This window comes from Bos grunniens, chromosome 12 (genome assembly GCF_055505025.1).
Source record: "Bos grunniens cultivar Pamir isolate PY7600 chromosome 12, Bosgru_T2T1.0, whole genome shotgun sequence".
NCBI classification, from domain to species: domain Eukaryota; kingdom Metazoa; phylum Chordata; class Mammalia; order Artiodactyla; family Bovidae; genus Bos; species Bos grunniens.
Window position 1 is genome coordinate 11,359,866 of NC_141176.1, and position 26,171 is coordinate 11,386,036.

Genomic DNA, 26,171 nt, shown 5'->3' on the forward strand with positions numbered 1-26,171 from the left:
GGACGACAGAGACTAAGATGGTTGGATGGCATCATCAACTCGATGGACATGAGTTTGAGCAAGCTCCAGCCATGGTGAAGGACAGGGAAGCCCGGCAGGCTAGAGTCCATGGGGTTGCAAAGAGTTGGACACTATTGAGCGACTGAATATCAAGTTCAACAAGTCTGAAATTAGTCTTATATCGGCTCTCTCACAACTGCTCCTCCCAACGGCCTCCTCTCCCCTGGGCTCCCAACACTCTCCCAGTTCTCCTAGGCCTGAAGCCTCAACCTCCCCAGCCCAGCAGCAGCACAGACACTCGGACTCGGCCACGAAAGTCATTTCCACCCCTCAGCCCTGCCCAGCCCCCTCCCTCTGCTGGGAGACTCGGGCCCTCCCCTGCAGCACCCCCTTACTCCTCAGTAGCGGACTCTGTGCACAGCTAGAACCAGACACAGATTCATGAAGCCTGGATTCACATGAGGTCACGTAGTCCTGGTGGGCTTCCCAGAGGGACCTAGTGGTAAAGAACCCGCCTGCCAATGCAAGAGACCTAAGAGATGTGGATTGCATCCCTAAGTTGGGAAGACCCCCAGGAGGAGGAAAAGGCAACCCACTTCAGTGTGCTTGCCTGGAGAATCCCATGGACAGAGAAGCCTGGCAGGCTACAGTCCATGGGGTCTCAAAGAGCCAGACACGACTGAAGAGACTTAACACACACACATAGTCCTAGTACTGGCAGACGGCATTTCCAAAAGTGAAAAAACTTCTCCTGTTCTGCTTTTAAAATACATATTAATACTATATCTATATCTCTCTATATAGTATAAAATGTATACTATATATAGTATAAAATGTATACTATATATATAGTATACTGTGTATGTGTGTGTATATATATATATATATATATACACACTTGACTATTTCTTTAGACATAACAGTGTTTTTGGTGTCTGTTTGTTGCCATTGTTGTTTTTGTCTCTTTGTTTAACTTCCTTAGTTAATCAACCAGAACCTATTCTTATTCTTTCCCAGCTTGGCTTCCAGTTTCCCTGCTGAGCCTCCTGCTAAGGCTCCCAGAGAAACGTGGGACGAGAGCCCATCGCTAACACCCGGGTCCGCGCGCCTGTCCGGGGTCCACCCAGCAGTGCCAGCCGGGCGTCAACCCCGCAGACTTTGACCGGGGTCCCCCGTCCACCCGATGCGGTCTGTGTCCGGTTCCGCCGGCGCCCCCAGCACACACACAAGTTCGCTGCAGGGAACGGGCCTCCAGCCAGCCGCCCAGCAGAGCCTCAGACACCCTGAGAGCTCCCCAGACGGCGGAAAGAGTCCTGGCGATCCGGCATGTCGTGGGGTCGCGGGGCTCAGCATCCTTGGTCCCCTCCCCCTCCCCCATCCTGACACACTCAGACTCACGAGGGGCTGGGGGAGGGGGTGCGGAGAGCGCGGGAAGAGGGGGCTGTGGAAAGCTGGGCGCGTTCACCGCTGCTCCGGGGCGGGCGAGGGAAGGCAGGGCAGAGGTGAGGCGCCAGGAGGGGTGGGGAGCTCTGGGCTGGACCAGGCGGAGGGCACGGTGTGCGCGCGCGTGCCCCGCGTTGAAATGCCCGGCACGTCGGGGCCGCAGGCCAGAGCCCAGGGCGCCAGCCAAGCCTCCTGGTGTCCTGCTCCGGCGGCCGCGGTCATGACGGAGAACTCGGACAAAGTGCCCATCGCCCTGGTGGGGCCCGACGACGTCGAGTTTTGCAGCCCCCCGGTGAGTACTGCTCGGGGCCCCCAGACCTGCGGGGGCCCGAACGCCCCCGTCCCGGGTCTACGAGTTGCGTGTCACCGAATTTGGGAGGTGGGGGCAAATTCGGGCGCCCAGATGGGGGCTTGGGGTGGCGCCCCACGCGGGTGCGGGTGCAGAGGCCGGGGCATCCCCAGATGCGCGCGAAGAGGAAGGTGGACAGGGAGCGAGGAGAGGGCGTCGCGGAGGGGAGGCCGCTGAGATAGCAGACCCGCGGGGCGACGACCTTGAACCGCGAAGCCTTTGCTCAGCGCTCATCCAGGCCTGAGGCCCAGGGACCCGCGGCTAGGGGAGCGCGGAGAAACGGGGCGCCCGGAGGAGCCCGGGGCCGCTGTTCCCCATTCCCACCGGCGCCCCGATGCCGCGGTCGCTGCGCGCGGACTTGACGCGTCCTCTCCCGGCCGCCCGCAGGCGTACGCCGCCGTGACCGTGAAGCCCTCCAGCCCCGCGCGGCTGCTCAAGGTCGGAGCCGTGGTCCTCATTTCGGGGGCGGTGCTGCTGCTCCTGGGGGCCATCGGGGCCTTCTACTTCTGGAAGGGGAGCGACAATCACGTAAGTCCGGAGGCGCAAGGGGTGGCCGGGGCCCCTGGATCACTCGCGTGTCCCCTCCTCGGGGGCCCCAGCGGATGCTGTGCCCTCGGGGGCCTCCCGGGCACCTCGTCCCTTCTTCCACCCAACTCCAGGACGTGGCTTCCCACTGACGGGCAACTTCGTAGAAAAGCCAGTCTGGGCTTCAAAAGCGGTGTAGCCGGGGGATGCAGTGGAGGGTTTCAGGGAAGCCCTTCTCCGGGAAGGCGCATCGCAGCCTGGCGCCTCCACTAAGCAGCTGAGGGACCACGGGTTAGGCACGGCCCTTCTGGCCTCGCCTTACTCACCCTTAGGAAGAAATGAAACTATGGTCTCTCCCAGCCGAGAAAGGCTGTGAATTGAAGAACCTGGGACAAAGGTAGCGGAGGAACATTCAGACCTAATAAGGGGATGAACCTGACCTCCCACTAGCGCCTTCTCTTTTTCTCTCTCCCTCCCTCCTTTTTTCTTTTCTCTCTCCTCTCTCTCTCTTTTCTCTGTCCTCTCACTCCTCATCCTTTAATTTGCCCTTCTCTCTTGTTGTAAGGGAAGAAAAATAAAATCTAACTTCCTTAAAGATAGCTAATATCTTTAAAAATCATTTCTGGCCTGATCACATGTGACTTAATGGTAAATGTTTTACTGACCCCCGTCCTACTTTCTATGAGCGCAACTATTTATGTTGAAGCTCCGTTGGCTCTCAAGGAATATAAAAAGTGCTTCTGACCAGAATGGGCAAGATTCCAGGGTGTTCATTAAATACTCTGAATTTTGTTCACCTATCTAAAGGAGGGGGAACATTTTATCTTGATGACCATTGCCAGGCCTGGTGTAAGCTGATTTCAACTAATGGAAAAGAATTCCCTCTCCAGGGTGCACACAAAGGGCTGTTTCTTAATCACTCCCCTCAGAGAATCCGTGACTGCTGTTTTCCCCTTTCTCTCCCACCATGAAATTCAAAGCATGAACGAATTCCAGTACTTAGAGAAAATGGTGCTGAAAGCAATTCAACCATTTTACACATCACATCTTCTGCAGTCACTGCATAATTTGTATTTTTAACTCAAATGCCTAATGTAGATAAGCATGCCATTTAGCACCAAGTCTGTTTTAGAGACTATATCAAATTTACAAGCATCGATTTGTAGGATCAGAATTGCACGGTATTTTATGTGTATTTGAAAAGTGCCTTAATGAATTTGTGTATTTTAAATATAGAAGCCAGGCCAGATGCTCATATTCGAAAGCAGCATATCTGAACATTTCTATATCTCCATCTCCATTAATAGCAGGGTTTAGACTGTCCTCCCTTGGGAAATGTAAATGCTATCTTTTAGACGACAAAACATCCATGGTATGGGTCCTTTGGGGACAGAAATAGCTTTGCTTTTTTTTTTTGGTAGAGATTTTGGTCATGATATATATTTAAATGGGTACCATTTGGCATTTAATTATTCAAGGCAAACAGGGTTAACTAACAAGCTTCTAGAAAGAGAGATTGAAAGATCATCCAAACTGAGTAGGGCCTCCTTTTATCGTAACTTTTACTTCACTGCAAGATGGTGGGTTGTCTGGTTCGAGAGAGTGGTATTAAATTCTAAAAATACAGAGGAAGAGTGAATCACATTTTATTGCCAACAATACAAGTTACCACTGTCTCCTCTGCGGGTAGGACAATGAAGAAAATCGTAGTAGGGTTTGTGTGTTTATTTTTTCAACTCCCAAAATATTCCATGCTGATCCATATTACTTAAGTCTGAGAAACAAATCACAAAATACTAAACAGAGTAAATTTGGTACCATCTATGCATAGCATATGCACAGGTCTGCTTTCCCTGAATTCAAATCTAAACAGCCCAAACAAAACATAATCAGAGAAGGTCAGCCTCTGTCAAACAGACAGAGACATCCACAGCCAATGCACTGCCCACTCTTTGGAGATTACCCGTGCTTCTGTTTCTCTGTACTGGTTTATGGAGGAGAAGCAGCAGTAATTCACCTCCTGTGCCTTTCATATGGATAAATCGCCTTAGGACAGGTTTACTGGAAATCAGCTGGAGGACTCTGAAGCATTGAAGTGTTAATAATGAGGGGACAAGTGACGGGGCTCAAATATTGAGGTCATGTTTCATCCACATTATTGTCAATGGAACAAGGCATTGAAATATGGGAAATTCCCACCAATATGAGATAACTGACAACCCAAGCGCCTGGGATGAGGGGATGAGATCATTGCTTGGGGCCTTTATTCTCAGCCTGATTTTTTGAGATGTTGGTCCCAAACATGATGTAATTATCTCATGAACCCAGGCTTTATTAGAAACTCATTAGCAAATCTCCTTGGCTGTAAAAGGCACCATATTGAGCAGAATTTTGGCACATAATAAACTTTCTTTGTGCTTGAATAGAAATAGCCTTAGGTGCTAACAGCTCCATCAGTTAGAGCAGATATTGTGATTGCTGCTTCACCAACCCAGCCTTCTCCTGAGCTTGGGGCTCAGTACTTTTTACCAGTCTCCAAGCCCAGGCACTTCAGGAGGAAGTGAAAACAAACAAACCCCCTCTCTTGTTCTGGGGCAAGCAGGGGCTGCAGCTCCATTAAAAGGATGCAATACCCAGGCTGGGTTAGGTAGGGTGTTTTGTTGAGGGGGAAGGTGGAGAAGGGTGATGATGAAGAAAGTCAAGTTAGACGCACAAGCCACTGTTCCAGTGCTATGATCTTGTCTCCTTAAGATTTTCTAAGAATTTGGAAATAGTTCATTTCTTAAATCCAGGATCACTTTAGTAGTAAAAAGTTTATATGCAAGGCTTTAAAAAAAAAAAAAGAGCCTCTTGTCTCATGAGTAAAGGACGGACACTTGTGCCAGCAGAAACTCACACACGCGTTGTCCGCCATGCACGCCTTAACAGCCAAAAGTAACTCAGATGAACAGTGGCTGTTCAGAGAGCGCAGGGGCTAAACAGAGCCCGCTTTCTGAGCCTCACCTGCAGGGAGCCCTGGCTCAGCCAAAGAAAACAGGTTTCCCCAAACAGGCTGATGGTGAGCACCACCGAGGTGCAAAGTGAAAAGAGATTGGTGGGCTCTGCTCCCATGCCCCTAAATCAGAACCCCTGGAAGTGGCTCTCATGATCAGCTGAGCTGGGGAGACAGCGTCCTGCAGGACTTGAAGTTCATCAGAAGGAGGGGAGGACCTGTGCTCAGAGGTGGTGAATGCCGGGATTTTCTGCTCCACTAATGCAGAGCTGTTGCCTACAAGGGTACCAGCTACAGTTTCTACATCTCTGCTGATAAAACAGCGCTTTGTGGGTCTTGCAATAATGAGTTTTCTACAAGTAATGATCCAATAACAACAGATACTTTCCCCAGGGTTTGTCCATGGGGACAGTTAGCTATTTCTCATAATAAGGGAGAAAAATCTGACTTGAATTTGAGCTCTTTGCAGTTCTGACCTACGGACCTAACACTAAGTAGCTAATGGCCCTCATCAGTTCCTACTCCTTCCACTTTGAAGAGTGTATATGTTATACAACACATAAGAGATACATTATGTATCACATCTGGGCCTCCTTGGTGGCTCAGTCAGTAAATAATCTGACTGCAATGCAGGAGACCTGGGTTCAATCCCTGGGTGGGGAAGATCCCCTGGAGAAGGACATGGCAACCCACTCCAGTATTCTTGCCTGGAAAATCCCATGGACAGAGGAGCCTGGCGGGTTCATGAGGTTGAGAGAGTCAGACACAACTTAGCCACTAAACCATATATCATACATAAGATATAGTGTGTTAGTCAATGAGTGATGTCCAACTCTTTGTGACCCCGTGGACTGTAGCCCACAAGGTTACTCTGTCCATGGGATTCTCCAGGCAAGAGTACTGGAGTGGGTTGCCATGTCCTTCTCCAGGAAGATATAGATATATACATATGTATGCTTCTAAGTCAGAAAATGGAAGAAAAGAAAAGAAAAACCCACCTCCTACCCCACAGTGCAGAGAAGGTTCTTGCAGAGCAGCAGCATGCTGGTCAGGAGCAGCGTGTAAATCACTTTTTAAACCAGTGTCCTAACCAGATGTCTAAACTAAGAGAGCCCTACTGGGGACTTCCCTGGCAGTCCAGTGGCTAAGACTCCATGGTCCCAACACAGGAGGCCCAGGTTCGAGCCTGGTCAGGGAACTAGATCCCACACGCCTCAATGAACATCGAGGATCCTGAGTCTCAAAACTTATTCGGCACAACCAAAGAAATAAATAAATATTTTTTTAAGAGAGAGAGAGCCCTTTGGATCCTGTAATTTAGTGGTACACTGTAAAAAGGGTTTTTTGAATGGCGGATTTTAAACAAGATTTTACTCAGAAATGCAACACATGAAACAGATTAGAAGCAAAGCTGCTCTGGTCAAATTGCAGATGAACCATGGGTGGGTGGGGGGGACTCGGATAAAGGAACCTCACAGTCCCAGCTGCTCTGGGCCACCTCTGTGACACCCCAGAGCTCTGATGACATAAAACCTCCTCTGAGGTTCCCACTTCATCATTTGGCATTCAAGGCAACTCCCAAGATGCAGAGCTAAATGGTGTAGCCAGCTGTTTTTCTGATTCCTGGCCCAATGCTCCTGCATAATGCCAAAACTCTCCCCCTTCCATCACACATCTTGTAACAACGCCTTCAGTTCAGTTCAGTTCAGTCACTCAGTCGTGTCTGACTCTTTGCGACCCCATGAATTGCAGCACACCAGGCCTACCTGTCCATCACCATCTCCCAGAGTTCACTCAAACTCACATCCATCGAGTCGGTGATGCCATCCAGCCATCGCATCCTCTGTCGTCCCCTTCTCCTCCTGCCCCCAATCCCTCCCAGCATCAGAGTCTTTTCCAGTGAGTCAACTCTTCGCATGAGGTGGCCAAAGTACTGGAGTCACCTTATGTCTGTCCCATAGCGTCATTAATAGGGGTCCCTCTTATTTTGAGCGGAAACAGACAAGCATGTTGGCCTTGCTCTCTGTAATGTGGCTGTATCTCAGGCATACCCTAGTCCTGTCTGCAGTCCTTACTGTATACCACCCTCCATGCCAAGTCTCGACTGAAGGATTTTTTTTAAATACCTTCAAATTGAGGTGCCACTGCAGATTTGGTTAACAGCCCAGTGAACCCTCTGCCTCTTCAATGTCCATTTATCCATCAACAGATCTCAACTCTGGCTGCAGAGTAGAATCGACCTTTAGAAAAAGAAAGCTCTGTGCTCAAGCCGCATCCCCACAGGTTGTGATTTGATCCATCCTGTGGAGGCAACCCAGGTGTGGTAGCTGAAGATTCTCCTTAGATGTGTCTATGTGCCACCAGGATCGCAAACCACTGAGCTCTTCAGATTAGTATCAGAGACAATCAAAGCCTTTACTTTCAAAATATTATTTAAGAAATCATTGTATTAAGTAATTGGTGGATGAATGAAGTCCTCCCAGATAAATGTCTTACTATTAAGGATGATTCAGTGTATCTCTGAGACACAGGAATGCTAATTTATATAAAGATAAGCCCTGAATTGCTCTAAGAGGGAAGCATCACTAATTCTGGTCTTCACTTCCAGATTTACAATGTCCATTATACCATGAGTATCAATGGGAAGTTGCAAGATGGGTCAATGGAAATAGACGCTGGGAACAACCTGGAGACCTTTAAAATGGGGAGTGGAGCTGAAGAAGCGGTTGAAGTTAATGATTTCCAGAATGTAAGTATATTTCATGCATTTAGGAAGTCTAACTAGGCAAGCCTGGGAGACGCCTCATTCACGGAGAAGGCGGGCCCCTCACATACACCCAAATGGGAACTGCTCTTTATGGCAGTCATGGTGCCACTAACCTCCCTGAACCATGTTGCCTGTTCTCTCTGAGAAAGGATCACTCTCTGTCCTTGACATTTTCAAAATGAAAAACCAACACCTTAGCACTGAAAAAAACAAGTTCTTGGAGCTATCAGAAGTCTTGGCAGAAAGACTTGCAAGAGCTATTTTTCTCTAAGCAGCCTTCTTAACATAGTAAATAAAATGCCCAAGGTCTCCCAGAATGTGGCAAGATCTAAAACTGGCAGTTATCGAGAGGAGGGAAACTTTAATGACCTAATAATCTAATCAACAGCAGGTGGGATCTATTTACACACATGTCTCAGTGCTCCAGATTCCCCGTTTAATCCAGAAAATGAGCATGGAGAAATTCGCCTAGTGTATCATCTGCTGTCTGAACACAGCCCATTACAGATGAAACATTCGAGTCTCCTTTGCAAAGGACACACATGTTTGTTTTCAAAAATTCAATTTACAGGCAATTGGAGACATCAAGCCATGCATGGATGCTTCAGTGGACATCTGTGAACCCAAGTGTCACTCCAGGCCTCCTCTCTGGCTGGCCACCATAAATATCTCATTCTCTTTCTTGATCTAGGAAGAGAAAGAGGCATCACTGTTTGTGCTCTCCTATAGATGCAGTAGGTGAGACTTCCTCATGAAAAAAGGCTCTTAAAAATAATGTCTCTTCTGATAGTTTATTGGCCTACAAACATCTCACCGACCTGTCTTCCTCTGATTGATGAGAAAAACTAGAGATGCTTTTCATTTGAATGAAAGAACTCCCCTCGTTGATACCCAAACACACTTCACAAGCCCTTTTGAATATCAAACAGATGCTAACCTTAGAGCTCAGCTGATATTAGCCATTATTTGGTGATGACAAGGGCTGGCTGTGTTTGGCGTGGGCTCTGCCCTGGGGACGGGCTCTGCAGTCCTGTGTGTGCCCAGCTCCATTTCGTTTGGTCATAGCTTTGCAAACGGTTCAGGTCGAGTCCCAGAGATAATTTCTCTAGACCTATTAAAGGCTTTTACTGCAAGACCCAGGACAAGGTAAAAGGCATTTTTTTCTTCACGCTGCTCAATATAAAATCATAAAATGTGACTCCCACACATGCATCTTTCATTCAATCCAGAACAAAATTGAATACACAGGATATGCCACAATATCAAGATATGCAAAGGTAGCTATGCAGATAAATAAGAAAGATCCCTCTCTCTCAACATGTGTATGTATCAGGAATGTCCTTTTAAAATATTTAATCCCAAACCTATATTTCTGTTTTATAAACCTTTGGTTCTAATAATGGTATTGATTGCATTTTGTTCTTAGAGGCCAACGGGGCCACAAATATTTTATAAACTGATCAATTCTCTTTGATAGCTTCCACATTTCTCTAAGTCAGAACTGGTGAGTAGAACATTTTTTTGATGGATAGAACCTGTTATGGGTTTAAATAAGCCTGGACTTCTGAAAACACATGAATCAGCCACTGTGGTACCTGAACTATTACTTTCTCCTGTATTACAAACCGTCAGTCAAACTCAGGAAGCATTTACGGGAGCTGACTATCTGTGTGCATGGGATTGTGTGAAGCATAGAGTATGCAGAGACGACTGACACTTGTTCCCTCTCCCAAGGACATCAGGAGGTGGGCATCCACAGAGAAGTGGCTTTAGGTCAGGCTGGGAAGCACGCTGCCACGGAGCTATGAACAGAGCTGTGGGGTCCCCGTGGGGGAGGCCATTGCTGCCAGTGAGGAGATGGAGCAGGTTTTGCAGAGGTGGCAATGAAGCCAAATCCAGCCTCTGAGCTCCGACACTGAATTAATATTCAGAGACAGAGTTCTGAGTGAAGTAGAAAAGGATAGCTTTCTCGCTTTGCCAGGCAAAGGGAGCCACAGTGGACTAATGCCCTCAAAACTGTGTGTCCCAACCTGGAAGGGGTAGTGAGAAGTTTCATGGTAATGGTTCAAAGAGGGTGGGATTGGCTATGGGCATTCTTTTGATTGGTTGGTGGTAGTCGGTGGAGAAGGCAATGGCACCCCACTCCAGTACTCTTGCCTGGAAAATCCCATGGATGGAGGAGCCTGGTAGGCTGCAGTCCAGGGGGTTGCTAGAGTCGGACACAACCAAGCGACTTCACTTTCATGCATTGGAGAAGGAAATGGCAACCCACTCCAGTGTTCTTGCCTGGAGAATCCCAGGGACGGGGTAGCCTGGTGGGCTGCGGTCTGTGGGGTCACACAGAGTTGGACACGACTGAAGCGACTTAGCAGCAGCAGCAGGGTAAGTGGGAGTCAGCATCATCAACCTTCTGGTTCCACCTGATGGGGTCTCCGTACTTGTGGGCAGCCCATGGGGAAGGGGTTTCAGTATATGCAAAACAACTCACAGATATTGTTATGTGTATCCCTTGATGGGGAGCTAGGACCCTTCCCCAAGGCTGCACCACTGTTTCTCTGGACTGTCCTCCCTGGCATCTGCATCCTCTCCCTTGCCTAATTAACAGCTGTTTGAACCTGCCCACTGGAACTCAGTGAAAGTCATGGAGGTTGAATGAAGCCTATTTCCTGTAATCAGAGAAATGGGGGACAGGGAAAGCTTTTGTGTGTAGGAGCTCTGCAGGGTCCTGCTCGCTATCAGCAACAGTTGAACCAGGCCTGGAAGAATGGTTAGGATTTCCACCGCAGAGAGGCAGAGGCAGGGCCTTCCAGGCCCAGGGAAGGATACACCATACCCGTGCTCAGGTCTGCTCCCAAGGTCTAAGCAGGGAGCTTAAAAAGTGAGGAGGGGGGAGATGGAGATGCAGGCCGGCCCAGAGCAGGAAAGTCTCTGAACTGTAGGTGAACAGCCTCCCCTGCTAACCCCACCAAGATTGTATGGAGCCAATGGTGGGAAAGAGCCCCCGAGAGGGAATTTGCACTGAATGAAGGGCTCCAGGCTCTATACCATTGGAGAAAACAGTTGTTCAGGCGAAGGTAAGGCAGACTCCATTCAAGGGAGGCTAGCACTGTGGGGTGTTGTAGTCAAGGAGAGAGAGCGGGCTCAACTCTGAATACAGTAAGGAAAACTGGAGTGTGATGGCCACAGAGCAGGGTTGGGTGCTGGTGGATGGGAGATTACTAAAGGTACAGTCGTTCTTCCCTAAATTGACCTAACGGGATTTTTGCTGCAGGCAGGTCAGGGGGATCAGATATCCAGTTTGACCAGACTAAGGCTGACTCAGCAGGATTCTTGCTAAAATTGGAATAAACCGGCCAAGACAGAGCCCAGGGTGGGGGCCTAGAGGACTCAGAGGTGCCTGACTGGAGTTACGTCAAGAGAATCTCTGACAAAACCCTGAGGAACACAGAAGATACTTCTGTTCATTATGTATCAAAGTTATACCTTCAAAAGTATCAATGCTGTTGGTTTAAGTCAACCCTCTCAACCCTAATGACCCACAGATATAACAGAAATCCTGGTTAGAAATAAGATAGTTCTCCAAGAAAACACCAGAGCAGAAGAAAATAGAGGCAGAGAGAATGAATGGCCTCCAATTTTGGAAGATACAACATTTTCATAAATATTAAATAAATACGTCTAAAACTAAAAAAAATAAGATAGAATGGTGGATATAAATAGATTTGCACTATACAATTCTTTTGACCTTGTGTATATTTGAAGTTTTTTAATTTAAAAAGCTGGAGGGAGGGACTTCGCTGGTGGTCTGGTGACTGGGACCTCATGCTCCCAAAGCGAGCGAGGGGTCTGGGTTTGATCGCCAGTTGGGGAACTCACATGCCTCATCTAATACCTGCTGCAGCCAAATAAATTAATTTATTAGCTTAAAAAAAAAAGACTGGAGGGGAAAAAATGGACAGCACAGCTTATCTGATAGGTAAGTAGGTTATTGGTTTCAAGAATCTATTTGGCACCTAACTATAACACAAAGAAAAAATAAAGTGAAAGTAATTTATAATACAGTTAGAACTTGAGCCTGATGTACCTTGAAAACATCATAGTCATATGCTTGGGTCACTGTCTGTGCCACAGCCTAAAATGCAGACTGACCTAAGTGTGTGCTGAGAAATTACATATCAGGTACTTTTCTCTAAACTGTATAGAGCTTCTCGATCTTTGGCTGCAAAGAACATAATCAATCTGATTTTGGTGTTGACCATCTGCTGATGTCCATGTGTAGAGTCTTCTCTTGTGTTGTTGGAAGAGGGTGTTTGCTATGACCAGTGCATTTTCTTGGCAAAACTCTATTAGTCTTTGCCCTGCTTCATTCCGTATTCCAAGGCCAAATTTGCCTGTTACTCCAGGTGTTTCTTGACTTCCTACTTTTGCACTGATCGCTGAGGAAGGCTTTCTTATCTCTTCTTGCTATTCTTTGGAACTTTGCATTCAGATGCTTATATCTTTCCTTTTCTCCTTTGCTTTTCGCTTCTCTTCTTTTCACAGCGATTTGTAAGCCCTCCCCAGACAGCCATTTTGCTTTTTTGCATTTCTTTTCCATGGGGATGGTCTTGATCCCTGTCTCCTGTACAATGTCACGAACCTCATTCCATAGTTCATCAGGCACTCTATCTATCAGATCTAGGCCCTTAAATCTATTTCTCACTTCCACTGTATAATCATAAGGGGTTTGATTTAGGTCATACCTGAATGGTCTAGTGGTTTTCCCTACTTAAGGAAAAAAGGAAAGATATAAGCATCTGAATGCAGAGTTCCAAAGAATAACAAGAAGAGATAAGAAAGCCTTCTTCAGCCATCAATGCAAAGAAATAGAGGAAAACAACAGAATGGGAAAGACTAGAGATCTCTTCAAGAAAATCAGAGATACCAAGGGAATATTTCATGCAAAGATGGGCTCGATAAAGGACAGAAATGGTATGGACCTAACAGAAGCAGAAGATATTAAGAAGAGGTGGCAAGAATACACAGAAGAACTGTACAAAAAAGATCTTCACAACCCACATAATCACAATGATGTGATCACTGACCTAGAGCCAGACATCCTGGAATGTGAAGTCAAGTGGGCCTTAGAAAGCATCACTACGAACAAAGCTAGTGGAGGTGACTGAATTCCAGTTGAGCTATTTCAAATCCTGAAAGATGATGCTGTGAAAGTGCTGCACTCAATATGCCAGCAAATTTGGAAAACTCAGCAGTGGCCACAGGACTGGAAAAGATCCGTTTTCACTCCAATCCCAAAGAAAGGCAATGCCAAAGAATGCTCAAACTACCACACAATTGCACTCATCTCACCTGCTAGTAAAGTAATGCTCAAAGTTCTCCAAGCCAGGCTTCAGCAATACGTGAACTGTGAACTTCCAGATGTTCAAGCTGGTTTTAGAAAAGGCAGAGGAACCAGAGATCAAATTGCCAACATCCTCTGGATCATGGAAAAAGCAAGAGAGTTCCAGAAAAACATCTATTTCTGCTTTATTGACTATGCCAAAGCCTTTGACTGTGTGGATCACAATAAACTGTGGAAAATTCTTCAAGAGATGGGCATATCAGACCACCTGACTTGAGAAATCTGTGTGCAGGTCAGGAAGCAACAGTTAGAACTGGACATAGAACAACAGACTGGTTCCAAATAGGAAAAGGAGTATGTCAAGGCTGTATATTGTCACCCTGCTTATTTAACTTCTATGCAGAGTACATCATGAGAAACGCTGGACTGGAAGAAGCACAAGCTGGAATCAAGATTGCCGGGAGAAATATCAATAACCTCAGATGTGCAGATGTACCACCCTTATGGCAGAAAGTGAAAAGGAACTAAAAAGCCCCTTGATGAAAGTGAAAGTGGAGGGTGAAAATTTGGCCTAAAGCTCAACATTCAGAAAACGAAGATCATGGCATCTGGTCCCATCACTTCATGGGAATAGATGGGGAAACAGTGGAAACAGTGGCTGACTATTTTGGGGGGCTCCAAAATTACTGCAGATGGTGACTGCAGCCATGAAATTAAAAGATGCTTACTCCTTGGAAGGAAAGTTATGACCAACCTAGATAGCATATTCAAAAGCAGAGACATTACTTTTCCAACAAAGGTCCATCTAGTCACGGCTATGGTTTTTCCTGTGGTCATGTATGGATGTGAGAGTTGGATTGTGAAGAAGGCTGAGCGCTGAAGAATTGATGCTTTTGAACTGTGGTGTTGGAGAAGACTCTTGAGAGTCCCTTGGACTGCAAGGAGATCCAACCAGTCCATTCTGAAGGAGATCAGCCCTGGGATTTCTTTGGAAGGAATGATGCTAAAGCTGAAACTCCAGTACTTTGGCCACCTCATGCGAAGAGTTGACTCATTGGAAAAGACCCTGATGCTGGGAGGGATCGGGGGCAGGAAGGGGACAACAGAGGATGAGATGGCTGGATGGCATCACCGACTCAATGGACGTGAGTTTGAGTAAACTCTGGAGTTGGTGATGGACAAGGAGGCCTGGCGTGCTGTGATTCATAGGGTTGCAAAGAGTCAGACACGACTGAGCGACTGAACTGAACTTCTCTAAATGGCTTCCCTAGTGGCTCAGTGGTAAAGAATCTCCCTGCCAATGCAGGAGACGCGAGTTCGATCCCTAGGTCGGAAAGACCCCTGGATAAGGAAATGGGAACCCGCTCCAGTATTCTTACCTGGGAAATCCCATGGACAATGGAGCCTGGCAGACTATACAGTCCGTGGGGTCACAAAAGAGTCAGACATGACTTAGTGACTAAACAACAAAATCTTCTCAAATAGTAAACAAAAGTAACATTTTCTCTCCATTTTCATAATAATTCCATTCCTAGGAAATCCTTTGTACATTAAGACTGTGCCAAAAATCACGTTACATTTACATATAAAACAGTGTTAGGTTCCAGGCTCAGGTGCTTACAATCCAGTTTTTCAGCCAAGATTCTGGGCACTTGGTTCTTCAGAGTTCCCCCAGGCTGGTCGGACCCAGCACCCCTGGGTCATGCCCAACAAAGGGCCAGAAAGCTCCTAGTTTTGTGACAATAACAAAACTCCCTCAAAAGTTTCTAAATCACCCTTCTGGGGGAAGGTCCCCTTGCCCTCCTTGGGAGTTTCTGGTTTAAGCCACAGAAATAAATGAGACCCCTAGAAAGAAAAAACTGTGTGGCTAAAATGAGATTGGCTGACTTTGGATAAAAGGATGTTAGATCATTGGGATCCTCACTCACTACCTTTGTTAGCAAACATCTTCATTATCACCAGCTTCTAAGGTCTTGTTTGTTTGCAAAAACAGGAGATTTGCCTGCCTTTCTTCTGCTGTTCCCTTCCCTCTGTTTAATCTTTTAGCGTTTCTGGCTGCTTGATATGGATTTGTAGCTAGATATGGTGGTTAATACATGTGAATTCCTTCCCACAGGACCCATCCCCATGGGGTTTCAGTTTTCTTTGCAGCCTGTAGACCGACTGTCAGAACTAACTCAATACTAGACACATTCAGTGCTGTGAATCCTTCCATAGTCAGTTCTCTCCCTGGGGATATGGTAATGGCTAGATGGTGCTTCCTCCCCAGCATCTCGTCTCAGAAGCTACAACGGTTTGAAGTCAAGAGAAGATATAACATGGGTGGTGGGGAGTGGGTGGCTGGCCAAAATCTTGGCTTTCTCCTCTCACCAAAGCCAAATAAAAAATATGGAGATGGAGTTTGGAGGAAATAGAAAGGTGACTGTAATTCCCAGCTGGGGGAGAGGGGAACACAGTAGGTTCACACCTCAAGAACTGTGCCCACCCTCCCCCCAAGAGGAGTCTGCGGGCTTAAATAAGATAAGGACTCCCATTTAGGAGCCGGTGACGAGGAGCAAAGGTGTTAGCATCTTGATTCCTTCCTCTTTCATTGTTTCAAAGACAGTCATAGGCTGACTTCGTTAACCCAGCATTTGAGTCTGGTAGTTAGGTGGCTCTGTGGCCTTCTTTCTGATATGTAGAAAGCTGAAGCTAAAACTCCAATACTTTGGCCACCTGATGCAAAGAACTAACTCATTGAAAAAGACCCTGATGCTGGTAAAGACTGAAGGCAAAAGGAGTAGGGGATGAGAGAGAATGAGATGGTTGGATGGCATCAGCGACTCAACGGACATGAATTTGAGCAAACTCCAGGAGATAGGAGAGGACAGAGGAGCCTGGAGTGCTCCAGTCCATGGGATTGCAAAGAGTTGGACGTGGACACGACTGAGCAACTGAGCAACAAGCAACAATACGGGGAAGGGTGTTGTAAGGGTAAACACCAGATACAGGATGTATTTAGCACAGAGTCAAAGGAAGGTGGGTGTGAAGTGGACTTCCTGCAGAGTTAGGGCGCAGAAAGGTGAACTGTGCTGCAGACATGCAGAGTTCAGTTCAGTTCAGTGCAGTCACTCAGTCGTGTCTGACTCTTTGCAACCCCGTGAGTTGCAGCATGCCAAGCCTCCCTGTCTATCACCAACCCCTGGAGTTCACTCAAACTCACCTCCATTGAGTCGGTGATGCCATCCAGCCATCTCATCCTCTGTCGCCCCCTTCTCCTCCTGCCCCCAATCCCTCCCAGCATCAGAGTCTTTTCCAATGAGTCAACTCTTCACATGAGGTGGCCAAAGTACTGGAGTTTCAGCCTCAGCATCAGTCCTTCCAATGAACACTCAGGACTGATCTCCTTTAGGATGGACTGGTTGGATCTCCTTGCAGTCCAAAGGACTCTCAAGAGTCTTCTCCAACGCCACAGTTCAAAAGCATCAATTCTTTGGTGCTCAGCTTTCTTCACAGTCCAACTCACGCAGAGTTAGGAGCAGTTAAAATAAAAAACTAGGAATGTTCAGGCCTGCTCACTGTTTTCTTTATCTTCTTTGTTCTCAAGAAAGGGAAAGAAAAAATTCATTCCTCTTTTTTTTTTTCTTTTCACTGCAACAGAGGCAGTAATCCCCCTCCCCAAACTCTCGTTTTTCAAACCATGTGCCATAGATTGACACGTAGAATAAGAACAACTGACCTTCGGGAGACAGCATGGTAGAGCACAGTGGTTCCCCAAGTGTGTTCCTTAGGCCACCAGCAGCAGCGGCACCTGAGAGCTGGTTAGAAATGCACGGCTTAGCCCTCACTCCAGACCCCCGGCTTCAGAAACTCTGGCGGGGGGACCAACACAGTATTTTGTTTCGTGCGTCCTCCAGATGATTCGGTTGCAAGGAAAAGTTTGTGAGTCACTAGTACAGAGGGAACTTGGGTCCAGAGGCTGTGCCTTAGTACCCTGAGGCTGCTACAACAAATTACCATGGGCTAGGTGACTTCTACACAACAGAAGTGTGTGTCTCATAGTTCTGGAGGCTGGAAAGTCCAAGGCTAAGGTGCCAGCAGGTTGCCTGTCTAGTGATGGTCTTGCTCTCTACTCATGGAAGCCTGTCTTCTCACTGTCCTACTCAGGAGGCAGAAGGGGAAGGAGCTCTCTGGGGAGAGGACGCTAATCCTATTCATGAGGGCTCCACCCTCATGACCTAGTGCATTCTAAGTTGCTTTGGTCATGTCCAGCTCTTTGCAACCCTATGGACTGTAGCCTGCCAGGTTCCTCTGCCCATGGGATTTTCCAGCAATAATCCTGGAGTGGGTTGCCTTTTCCTTCTCCAGGGGATCTTCCCAATCCAGGGATCAAACCTGAGTCTCTTATGTCTCCTGCCTTGGCAGGTGGGTTCTTTACCACTAGTCATGAGGAAAGCCTCATGACCTCACCCTTCCCAAAGACCCACTTCTAGGTACCACCACATGGGGCGTTAGGTTTCAACATACGAATTTAGGTGGGGGTGGGAGAGACGCAAACATTCAGTGCAGAGCATGCTATTTCAGTTACTTTAAATCTTTGTGGATTCGATCCATGGGTCAGGAAGACCCCTGGAGAAGGAAATGGCAACCCACTCCAGTATTCTTGAAAATCCCATGGACAGAGAGGCCTGGTAGGCTACAGTCCAGGAGGTCCCAAAGAGTCAGACACGACTAAGCGACTGAGTGCACACACACACACACACACCCTGAACAAGTCTCTTTCTCCTGAAACTGGGGGTCCTCAACCCCAGCTGACATCATGAATACACGGGGAGCTTTTAAGCATGCCAGTGTCTGGGCACAGCCACAAGCCCGTTAAATGGGAATCTCTTAGGAGAGGCCCAGGCATCTGTGTTTTTAAAATCTCTCCATGTAATTTTGGTGCTGCATCGAGACCTTCTGCAGTTAAGCCCGGAGCTCTTCCCCTGTCGAGGGTTGGGGATGGGGGCTCATACCTCCTCCTCCCTCTGGGTGAGAGGTGACGCTGGGAGGAATGAGATGCGTTACGCATGCATGTGGTCGATCAGGCCGCAAGAGAACTGACGAGGAGCTTCCAGAGGAAGGAGCCGTTCCTTCTCCCGTCTGTCGCCCACCCACGTCTGCAGGACGCCTGGCTCTGAGATTCCATTCGGTGTAACTTTCCATGAAGATCCTCCAGCGTGACTGACGTGTGACTTCATTCTTCCTTTAAGAGGGCTGAATGCTGGGATTTCTCTGGTGGTCTTGTGGTTAAGACTCTGAGCTTCCACCGCACAGGGAACAGGTTCAACCTCTGATCAGGGACAGATCAGTGCCACATGGCGAGGCCGAAAGAAAAAAATATTAAAAAAAAAGGAGGGCTGAATCCTGCCCCTAGATTTCTAAAGGCTTTTCTTCCTCCCACTCCCTGGTATTGATATATTAGAACAAGTTCTGTGTCTTCCTGACATTTGTCTCAACCCAATAGAAGACTGACCAGTTGAGAATTTCAGATTCGTTTGGTGCCTACATTGTTATGACATATAATTTGTAGATCTTAATACTGGTTTTGGCCACTCACTAGTCATGGAAGTAACAAGAAATGAAAGGAAACACTCATGGGTTAGAACATACGTTATGCCTGACGCACTCCGTGGGCAGAATCGGTGCCGAGCTGTCAGCTAAGACCGGAGCCTTGCGGCTGAGATTTCCCTGGAGGCCAGTCCCTAGGCAGACGGGGAGACATTGTTTATATCTCACGGGACAAAAACAAAACATCCAAGTCCTTGGATAAGCTCTGGGAGCAAACTTCAGCTCCCAGTGTGATAGAAAGCTACTGTTTCCTCTGGGTTCAACAACCTAAGAAGAATCTGAATTCACAGAATTCGTTAATTGGACCAGCATCTTCTGAGAACTTCTGTGGGAGCACCAAACGAAAACAAAAAAGAGATTCAGGTTGATCTCAGGTTTAGAGTTGAGTACGGAGGTGACATTCGCAAGACGCAAGGGCACTGAGAACTGAGTGCCAAACGGGGGGTGGAGATGGGAGGGCTTTCGGAAAGTCAGAGGAAAGGGAGCCCCCTTAGCCCGGGCTGGACTAAGAAACCTGTAGGGAGAAGATGGCATTTCATCTGAGCTCGTGGGATGGGTGGAGCAATGAACGCACTGTCTCTCAGCGCAAAGTCAGACCTTGACAGAAGCCTCCCCGACTCACTGTCTAAAGGACCATTCCTAGGACGTTCCTGGCAGTCCGGTGGTTAAGACTCCATGCTTCTGCTGCAGGGGGGGGCATAGGTCCGATCCCTGGTTGGGGAACTAAGATCCTACATGCCTCACAGCATGGCCAAAAATAAAAAATAAAGCACCATCTCCTGTCACTCCTATTTCCACACTCTGCTTTATTTTTCTCCATAGCACTTAATGCCACCTGACTTTATTTTTTATTTTTGGTAAATAACACTGAAAGGTAAGCTCTATGAGGGCAGAGATGCCATCTGTTTTGTTCATCCCTGTACCTGGCACCTGGAATAATACGTAGCTCGCAGTAGACACTCAATACACTGAATAAATGAATGGATGAATAGAGGATGGATAAACTTTTGTTTCCTAGGGCATCACAGGAATCCGTTTTGCTGGAGGGGAGAAGTGCTACATCAAAGCGCAGGTGAAGGCTCGCATCCCGGAGGTGGGCACCATGACCAAGCAGAGCATCTCCTCTGAACTGGTGGGTACCAGCGGGCTCCACACAGCAGGAATGTTGGGCACACACAGAAGGCACACCCCTCCTGTCTCTAGTTCCTGGACAGGTCTGTGACCAGAACATACGCTCTCTTTCCTCCCTGACAAAGAACTTAATTACTTTGGTCCTACTTGTTGGTTCCAGGTAATCGTTCTTACCTGATGTCGTGTAATTGAAGGTTCTGGAAAACCAGATTTTAAAGTACATAAAGGGTAACAGTCATCACATGGCCTTTATTTGCTGATGCTAGGGACTTCCCAGGTGGCACTAGTGGTAAAGAACCCACCTGCTGATGCAGGAGATGTAGGAGACTCGGGTTCAGCCCCTGGGTGGAGAAGATCCCCTGAAGAAGGAAATGGCAACCCACTCCAGTGTTCTTGCCTGGAGAATCCTATGGACAGAGGAACCTGGCGGGCCACACAGAGTTGCAATCCATAGGGTTGCAAAGGGTCGGACACAACTGAAGTGACTTAGTACGCACGCAGGGAACTGATCAGTGATTCGGACAACTTAAAGGACTTCAGGTGTTAGGATCATTAAGGGGCTCAGGAGCCTAAAGCCTCACTCCAGCCCCAGTGCGACTTAGCCAGGGGAGAAGTCCTCCTGAAATCCCCAGAGCTGATCACTCAGCCTCTGCTGGAAGCACTGACCAGGCTCCCCTTCCCTGTGTGTCAGGCAACTTCTTGGGAGGAAGTTCTAATTGCTTTGCCAACACTGAGCTGAATGGCTCCCCCTACAATTTCTTCCCACTGGTTCAAGTTCAGCCCAATGAGGCTAATTTAACATATATAGAATTCCTTTCCTATGTATCAGGCTTGTGAGGTTCTTTAAACATATTTCACCCATTTATTATTAATAGCTTGCCTTTGAGCTTGGTTTTATAAAAGCTTGCATTAAGAATTGCACACAGCATTCTAAAGACATATTTAACAGTAATACCTTACACTGATTTGGTGCTTTAGGGCTTACGAAGTAGCCACATTCACTGTCATCTTCCATTTGAGTTGTGGCAGGGTAGGGTGGAAGAAAAATGGACTTTGGAAAATGTGGGTTCAAGTCCCAGCTCTGACACTTGCTGTGAACGTGGCGTCAAGTTTTTAAGCCTCAGTCTTGTCGTCTGCAAACTAGGGTGTGCACTCTGTCCCCACGGCCCTGAACGCGCTAGATAATGATTAAACGGATGCTGCTTTGAGTCTTAATTTTATTATGCTCACCTCTGATCCCTCAGGATCCCCAAGAGGGAGGTGAGCCAGGCATCAGCTCCCGAAAGGCAGATGAAGAAAACTAAGAGTAAGCAGAGGTGCCTGGAAACCGCTCGATTGTTTGCTCTCCTAGGAGCAGGCCCAGGGGTCTCAACACACTGTGAGTTTTTCAGGTTGGCCAGCATGTCCTCAGTGTCTCCTCCACTCCCAACCTCCCCAGCCATTCATCCCTCCCATCACTCTCCTCTGATCACGAGCTCGTTTGTGGCCCCTGAACTGCACCCTTCGGAACACAAGTATGGACTCGCGCATACAGAGTCTAGAAATGAGACCGAGACCGCCTGTGTTCTGACCTTGAACATCTCTTATTGCATTACCTTTTCAATGGTCTTATCGCTCAGCTTCTGTTATGAAACCTTTAATGAACTGTAATCCTCAACGCTTCCCTCATGAGTAGACGTAAAGAGCCAACTTCCCAACCAGATCTTAACCGACCAAGATCTTATCGAAAGTTTGCAGCAGGACAGGGACTTCCCTGGTGGTCCGTTAGTTAGGACTCCACACTTCCAGTGCAGGGCCGTGGGTTCAGTTCCTGGTCAGGGCAGCCAAGATCCTGCATGTCCGGGGTACAGCGTAAAAAAAAGTTTGCAGTACATTTTCAGATTTTTTTTTTTAAAGAAGGCCTTGTTTGTTTGTTTGTTTTTTCTGATTTTTAAAAACAACACTTTGTCATTATAGAAATTCAGGAATGCATGAAAGGAGAGAGTAGAAAGTCACCCAGAGTTACAAAATCCATGGATAACTAATATTAGTGTTTTGGTAAATTTTCTTCATGTACAATGTGTGTGATATGCTTTTTATAATTGAAGTTATACTGCTATTCAGTTCAGTTCAGTTCAGTCCCTCAGTCGTGTCCGACTCTTTGCGACCCCATGAATCGCAGCATGCCAGGCCTCCCTGTCCATCACCAACTCCTGGAGTTCACTCAAACTCACCTCCATCGAGTCGGTGATGCCATCCAGCCATCTCATCCTCTGTCGTCTCCTTCTCCTCCTGCCCCCAATCCCTCCCAGCATCAGAGTCTTTTCCAATGAGTCAACTCTTCGCATGAAAGTACTGGAGTTTCAGCTTTAGCCAAAGTACTGGAGTTTCAGCTTTAGCATCATTCCTTCCAAAGAACACCTAGGGCTGATTTCCTTCAGAATGGACTGGTTGGATCTCCTTGCAGTCCAAGGGACTCTCAAGAGTCTTCTCCAACACCACAGTTAACTTTAGGTCTTCCAAAATGTAGGTGATAATGGATTATTATATGTTATCATATGATTATAATTTCTAATTGATATTAAAGCTTGCCTGGTGTTCTAGTAGCTAAGACTCCAAACTACCAATACAGGGGCTATGGTTTGATCCCTGGGCAGGGAACTAGATCCCACATACCCCAACTAAGACCCAGTGCAACCAAATAAATAAATATTTTTTAAAAATTTATATGAATGAAAATTTAAAATTATATATGATTATAATTTTAAAAGGCTTTTGCTCTTGAGTATCAGTATCTTCAAGTTTCCATTCTCTTAAAAATAATAATTTAAAATAATTTTTTCTGAATACAGATAAAATTCACCTTGGTGAATGGCTTTGCACTTAAATCTTTGCCTCTGATTCTTTACTGAGGCCACAGAGGTGAATTCTGTTTCTCGTGTTTTAGTTGTTTCTATGGGGCGTGGTGGATTCTCTGGTGGACAAAACCAAATTCAGACAACATGTTTGTATGAATTAGGAATGTGCTGGCTGCCAGTAGCTTCCCTAGGTGTTGCAGTGGTAAAGAATCTGCCTGCAACGCAGGAGATGTGCGTTGGATCCCTGAGTCGGGAGGATCCCCTGGAGAAGGGCGTGGCAACCCACTCCAGTATTCTTGCCTGGAAAAGACAGAGGAGCCTGGTGGTCTGTGGTCCATGGGGTGGCAAAGAGTTGGACACGACTGAGCTTGAACACACACACACAGCTGAGCATGCCACTTAGAGTGACTTTAACAAATAAGGATTTTTTTTTTTCTCCTTGGAAGTAGGTGACCCCAGGCATTGACTCCATGGCCAGCATCTCTTATTTTTGCAGCCTTTTACTTCCAGCTCTAAACATCAACCACTCGGTCAAGGAAGGAAGGCAGGAAGATGCTGAACAGTGCCAACCATGCTTCCTCTGGACTCAGGAAAAGCAGACAGCTTCACATTCCCTCCACACACTTTAGCATGGATTGCATTGTCTAGAACTGGTCACACGGGCACCCTTAGCTGCCAGGGAGTCTGAGAAAGCAGATGTCTCTCCTGGGGCCACAAACAAAAGCAGGATTGTGTTGCAAGAGAAGGGAAGGAGATGGGGTAGCAGCTGAAAGAATGTGCAGGCCCTTTTATTTAAAGCTCCTAGCTTGTAGGTTTCACGCATATGCATTCTCCCTATCACCCTACTCTGTCCCCATGCACTTCAGATTATGATGGGGTAGATTTATGCACCACTAGCTCTCATGCATTTTTCATCAGTTTTGTATAACTTTTAAAAGCTACTATACCCAAAGAGCATTCATTTCCTGGATGGAGCCATTTAATTTCAGGTGAATAACTGGATTACCTGCATGTTCGCTGACTCCAATAACTTTAAGTTGTTTTAATGCTGCCAGAAGCCTGAGGGAGAAAGCATAAATGAAGTGTTGCTTTTAGCTAAAAAGTCAGAAGAAAACATTTTAATTTCTCCAACCTATTGCAAACTAATAAATACATGAAAGGCGCAACCTGGCACAATAAATTTGTCTCCCGGGTTATCAAACCATTCTCAGCATCTCGCTGCAGAAGAAAATCCAGGGTTTAGCTTTGAAATCTCGCTGGTGCGCTTGATGCGAAGAACATCTGAGATATGTTTTGTTATAGCTGGGAAATGCAGAAATGGTTTATGTTAAATACTTTGAACTGAAGACATTAAAGAACCAATCACTGGCTTTTTCCATTGTGGTTTGGAAGCGGCAGAACAAGGCCCAGAGGACGTTGACTTCACACGAAGGACGCCTCTCTCCTCTATTGGATTCTACAGTCCGTTCAATCGCTTTTCCTCCAAAGCATCTTTGATCAAAAATATCAGATTAACTGAAATCTCAAAGTTGGCATCAAGTAATTTTCACTTCTACTTAAGACGCTCAGATTCACACCTTCGAATCATCCAAAGGCCGGATGGCATGAGGGGTGTGGAATGTTGTGAAAAGAGCTACAAAGAGATGAGGACTTCAGAGTGTGTGTGTGTGTGCATGCCTTTGGATTCTCATGAAGTTGTCTTCTAAATTTTATTGAAGTATAGTTGATTTACAAAGTTGCGTTAATTTCTGCTGTACAGTAAAGCAGCTCAGTTATACATATATCTGTTCTTTCTCCTACTCTTTTCCACTGTGGTTTATCACCGGATAGAGAATATAACTCCCTGGGCTCTACAGTGGGACCTTGTTGTCTATCCATCCTGTATATACTAGTTTGCATCTGCTAATCCTAAACTCATTTTTATAGGGCAAAATAATCTTTTACCAACACACGAATCTTCACACACAGCGTGTTCCTCCGCCCTCTTTGATCCACGCATTTCCTTTTCATCTACAGGAAGGCAAGATCATGCCAGTTAAATACGAAGAAAATTCTCTCATCTGGGTGGCTGGAGATCAGCCCGTGAAGGACAACAGCTTCTTGAGTTCCAAAGTTTTAGAACTCTGCGGCGACCTTCCTATTTTCTGGCTTAAACCAACCTACCCAAAAGGTAACGTTTTAAATTCTCTGGAAGCTGCTTGGACCGCTCCCAGCCGGCATGGGCTTCCTGTGAGCCCCTGCACAGGCGTGAGCACGTGACAAGGAAGTAAGCCAGGTGCACGGCGCAGGTCTCAGTAATCGGTACAAGAGACCAAAGGGGAGGGCAGGGCGGCTGTGAATGTCACAGGGCAGGGCCGGAGCAGCGGGCAACAGGATGCAGGTGGGCCCGGGACCCCTCGGCCTTACCTGCGGGCTTTATTTATGACACGCCCACTGTTTCTGCTCTGCCCGCCTCTCCATTATTGCACTTTGCAATTTTACATTTTTTTATCCCTAAAGCAGAGAATCAGGGGACTAAGAATCTATCCTATCGCCAAATCTTTTTTTTTTTTTGGTAAAAGATTTAATTATTTTTTGATTGTGGTGAGTCGTCATTGCTAAACGAGGGCTACTCTTCATGGCGGTGCACGGGCTTCTCACTGTAGTGGCCTCTCTTGTTGAGGAGCACAGACTAGCTACACAGGCTTCCCAAGTTGCGGCACGTGGGTTTAGTTGCCCCGTGGCCTGTGGGATCTTCCTGGACCAGGGATCGAACCCATGTCCCCAGCCTTGGCAGGTAGATTTCTTAACCACCAGGGAAGCCCCTGCCAGATCTTAATTATGCTCAAACCTTGCATCATGGGATAGCCACAAGCAGCTGTGGACACAGGCTGAGATTCCTCAAGTTCAAGGCTCGTACACCCACTTCCAAGTCCAAGAAAAATAAAGGAAGGGCTCCTGGCTTCAGAGCAGGTCGGAGTACCTGGGGCCGTTTCCAGGGCAGGTGAGCCCTGCAGCCAGGCTCCTTCCCGGGGTTCCGTCTGTCCCCAACGCTTGTCGTTGTTTAGTCTCTCAATTGTGACGGGCCCTCTGTGACCCCAGAAACTGCAGCCCACCAGGCTCCTCTGTCCATAGCATTCTCCAGGCAAGAAGACTGGAGTGGGTTGCCCTGTCCTCCTCCAGGGGATCTTCCCAACCCAGGTCTCCTGCATTGCAGG

The 26,171-nt window shown here is 47.1% G+C and overlaps 1 protein-coding gene across 2 annotated transcripts in view; it reads left to right on the plus strand.

The window, feature by feature from the left end:
• The first annotated feature begins 994 nt into the window (after positions 1-994).
• CNMD (chondromodulin) overlaps positions 995-26,171 on the plus strand; it is a 35,981-nt gene continuing 10,804 nt past the window's right edge. Inside the window, exons 1-5 of one of the 2 annotated variants that reach the window (XM_086328775.1) lie at positions 995-1,735; positions 2,180-2,320; positions 7,918-8,058; positions 20,025-20,138; positions 24,991-25,144. In XM_086328775.1, the coding sequence (XP_086184901.1) occupies positions 1,184-1,735; positions 2,180-2,320; positions 7,918-8,058; positions 20,025-20,138; positions 24,991-25,144 (1,102 nt within the window). In that variant the 5' untranslated portion in view covers positions 995-1,183. The remainder of the gene's footprint in view (positions 1,736-2,179; positions 2,321-7,917; positions 8,059-20,024; positions 20,139-24,990; positions 25,145-26,171) is intronic. The other variant, XM_086328776.1, reaches the window with a different exon arrangement.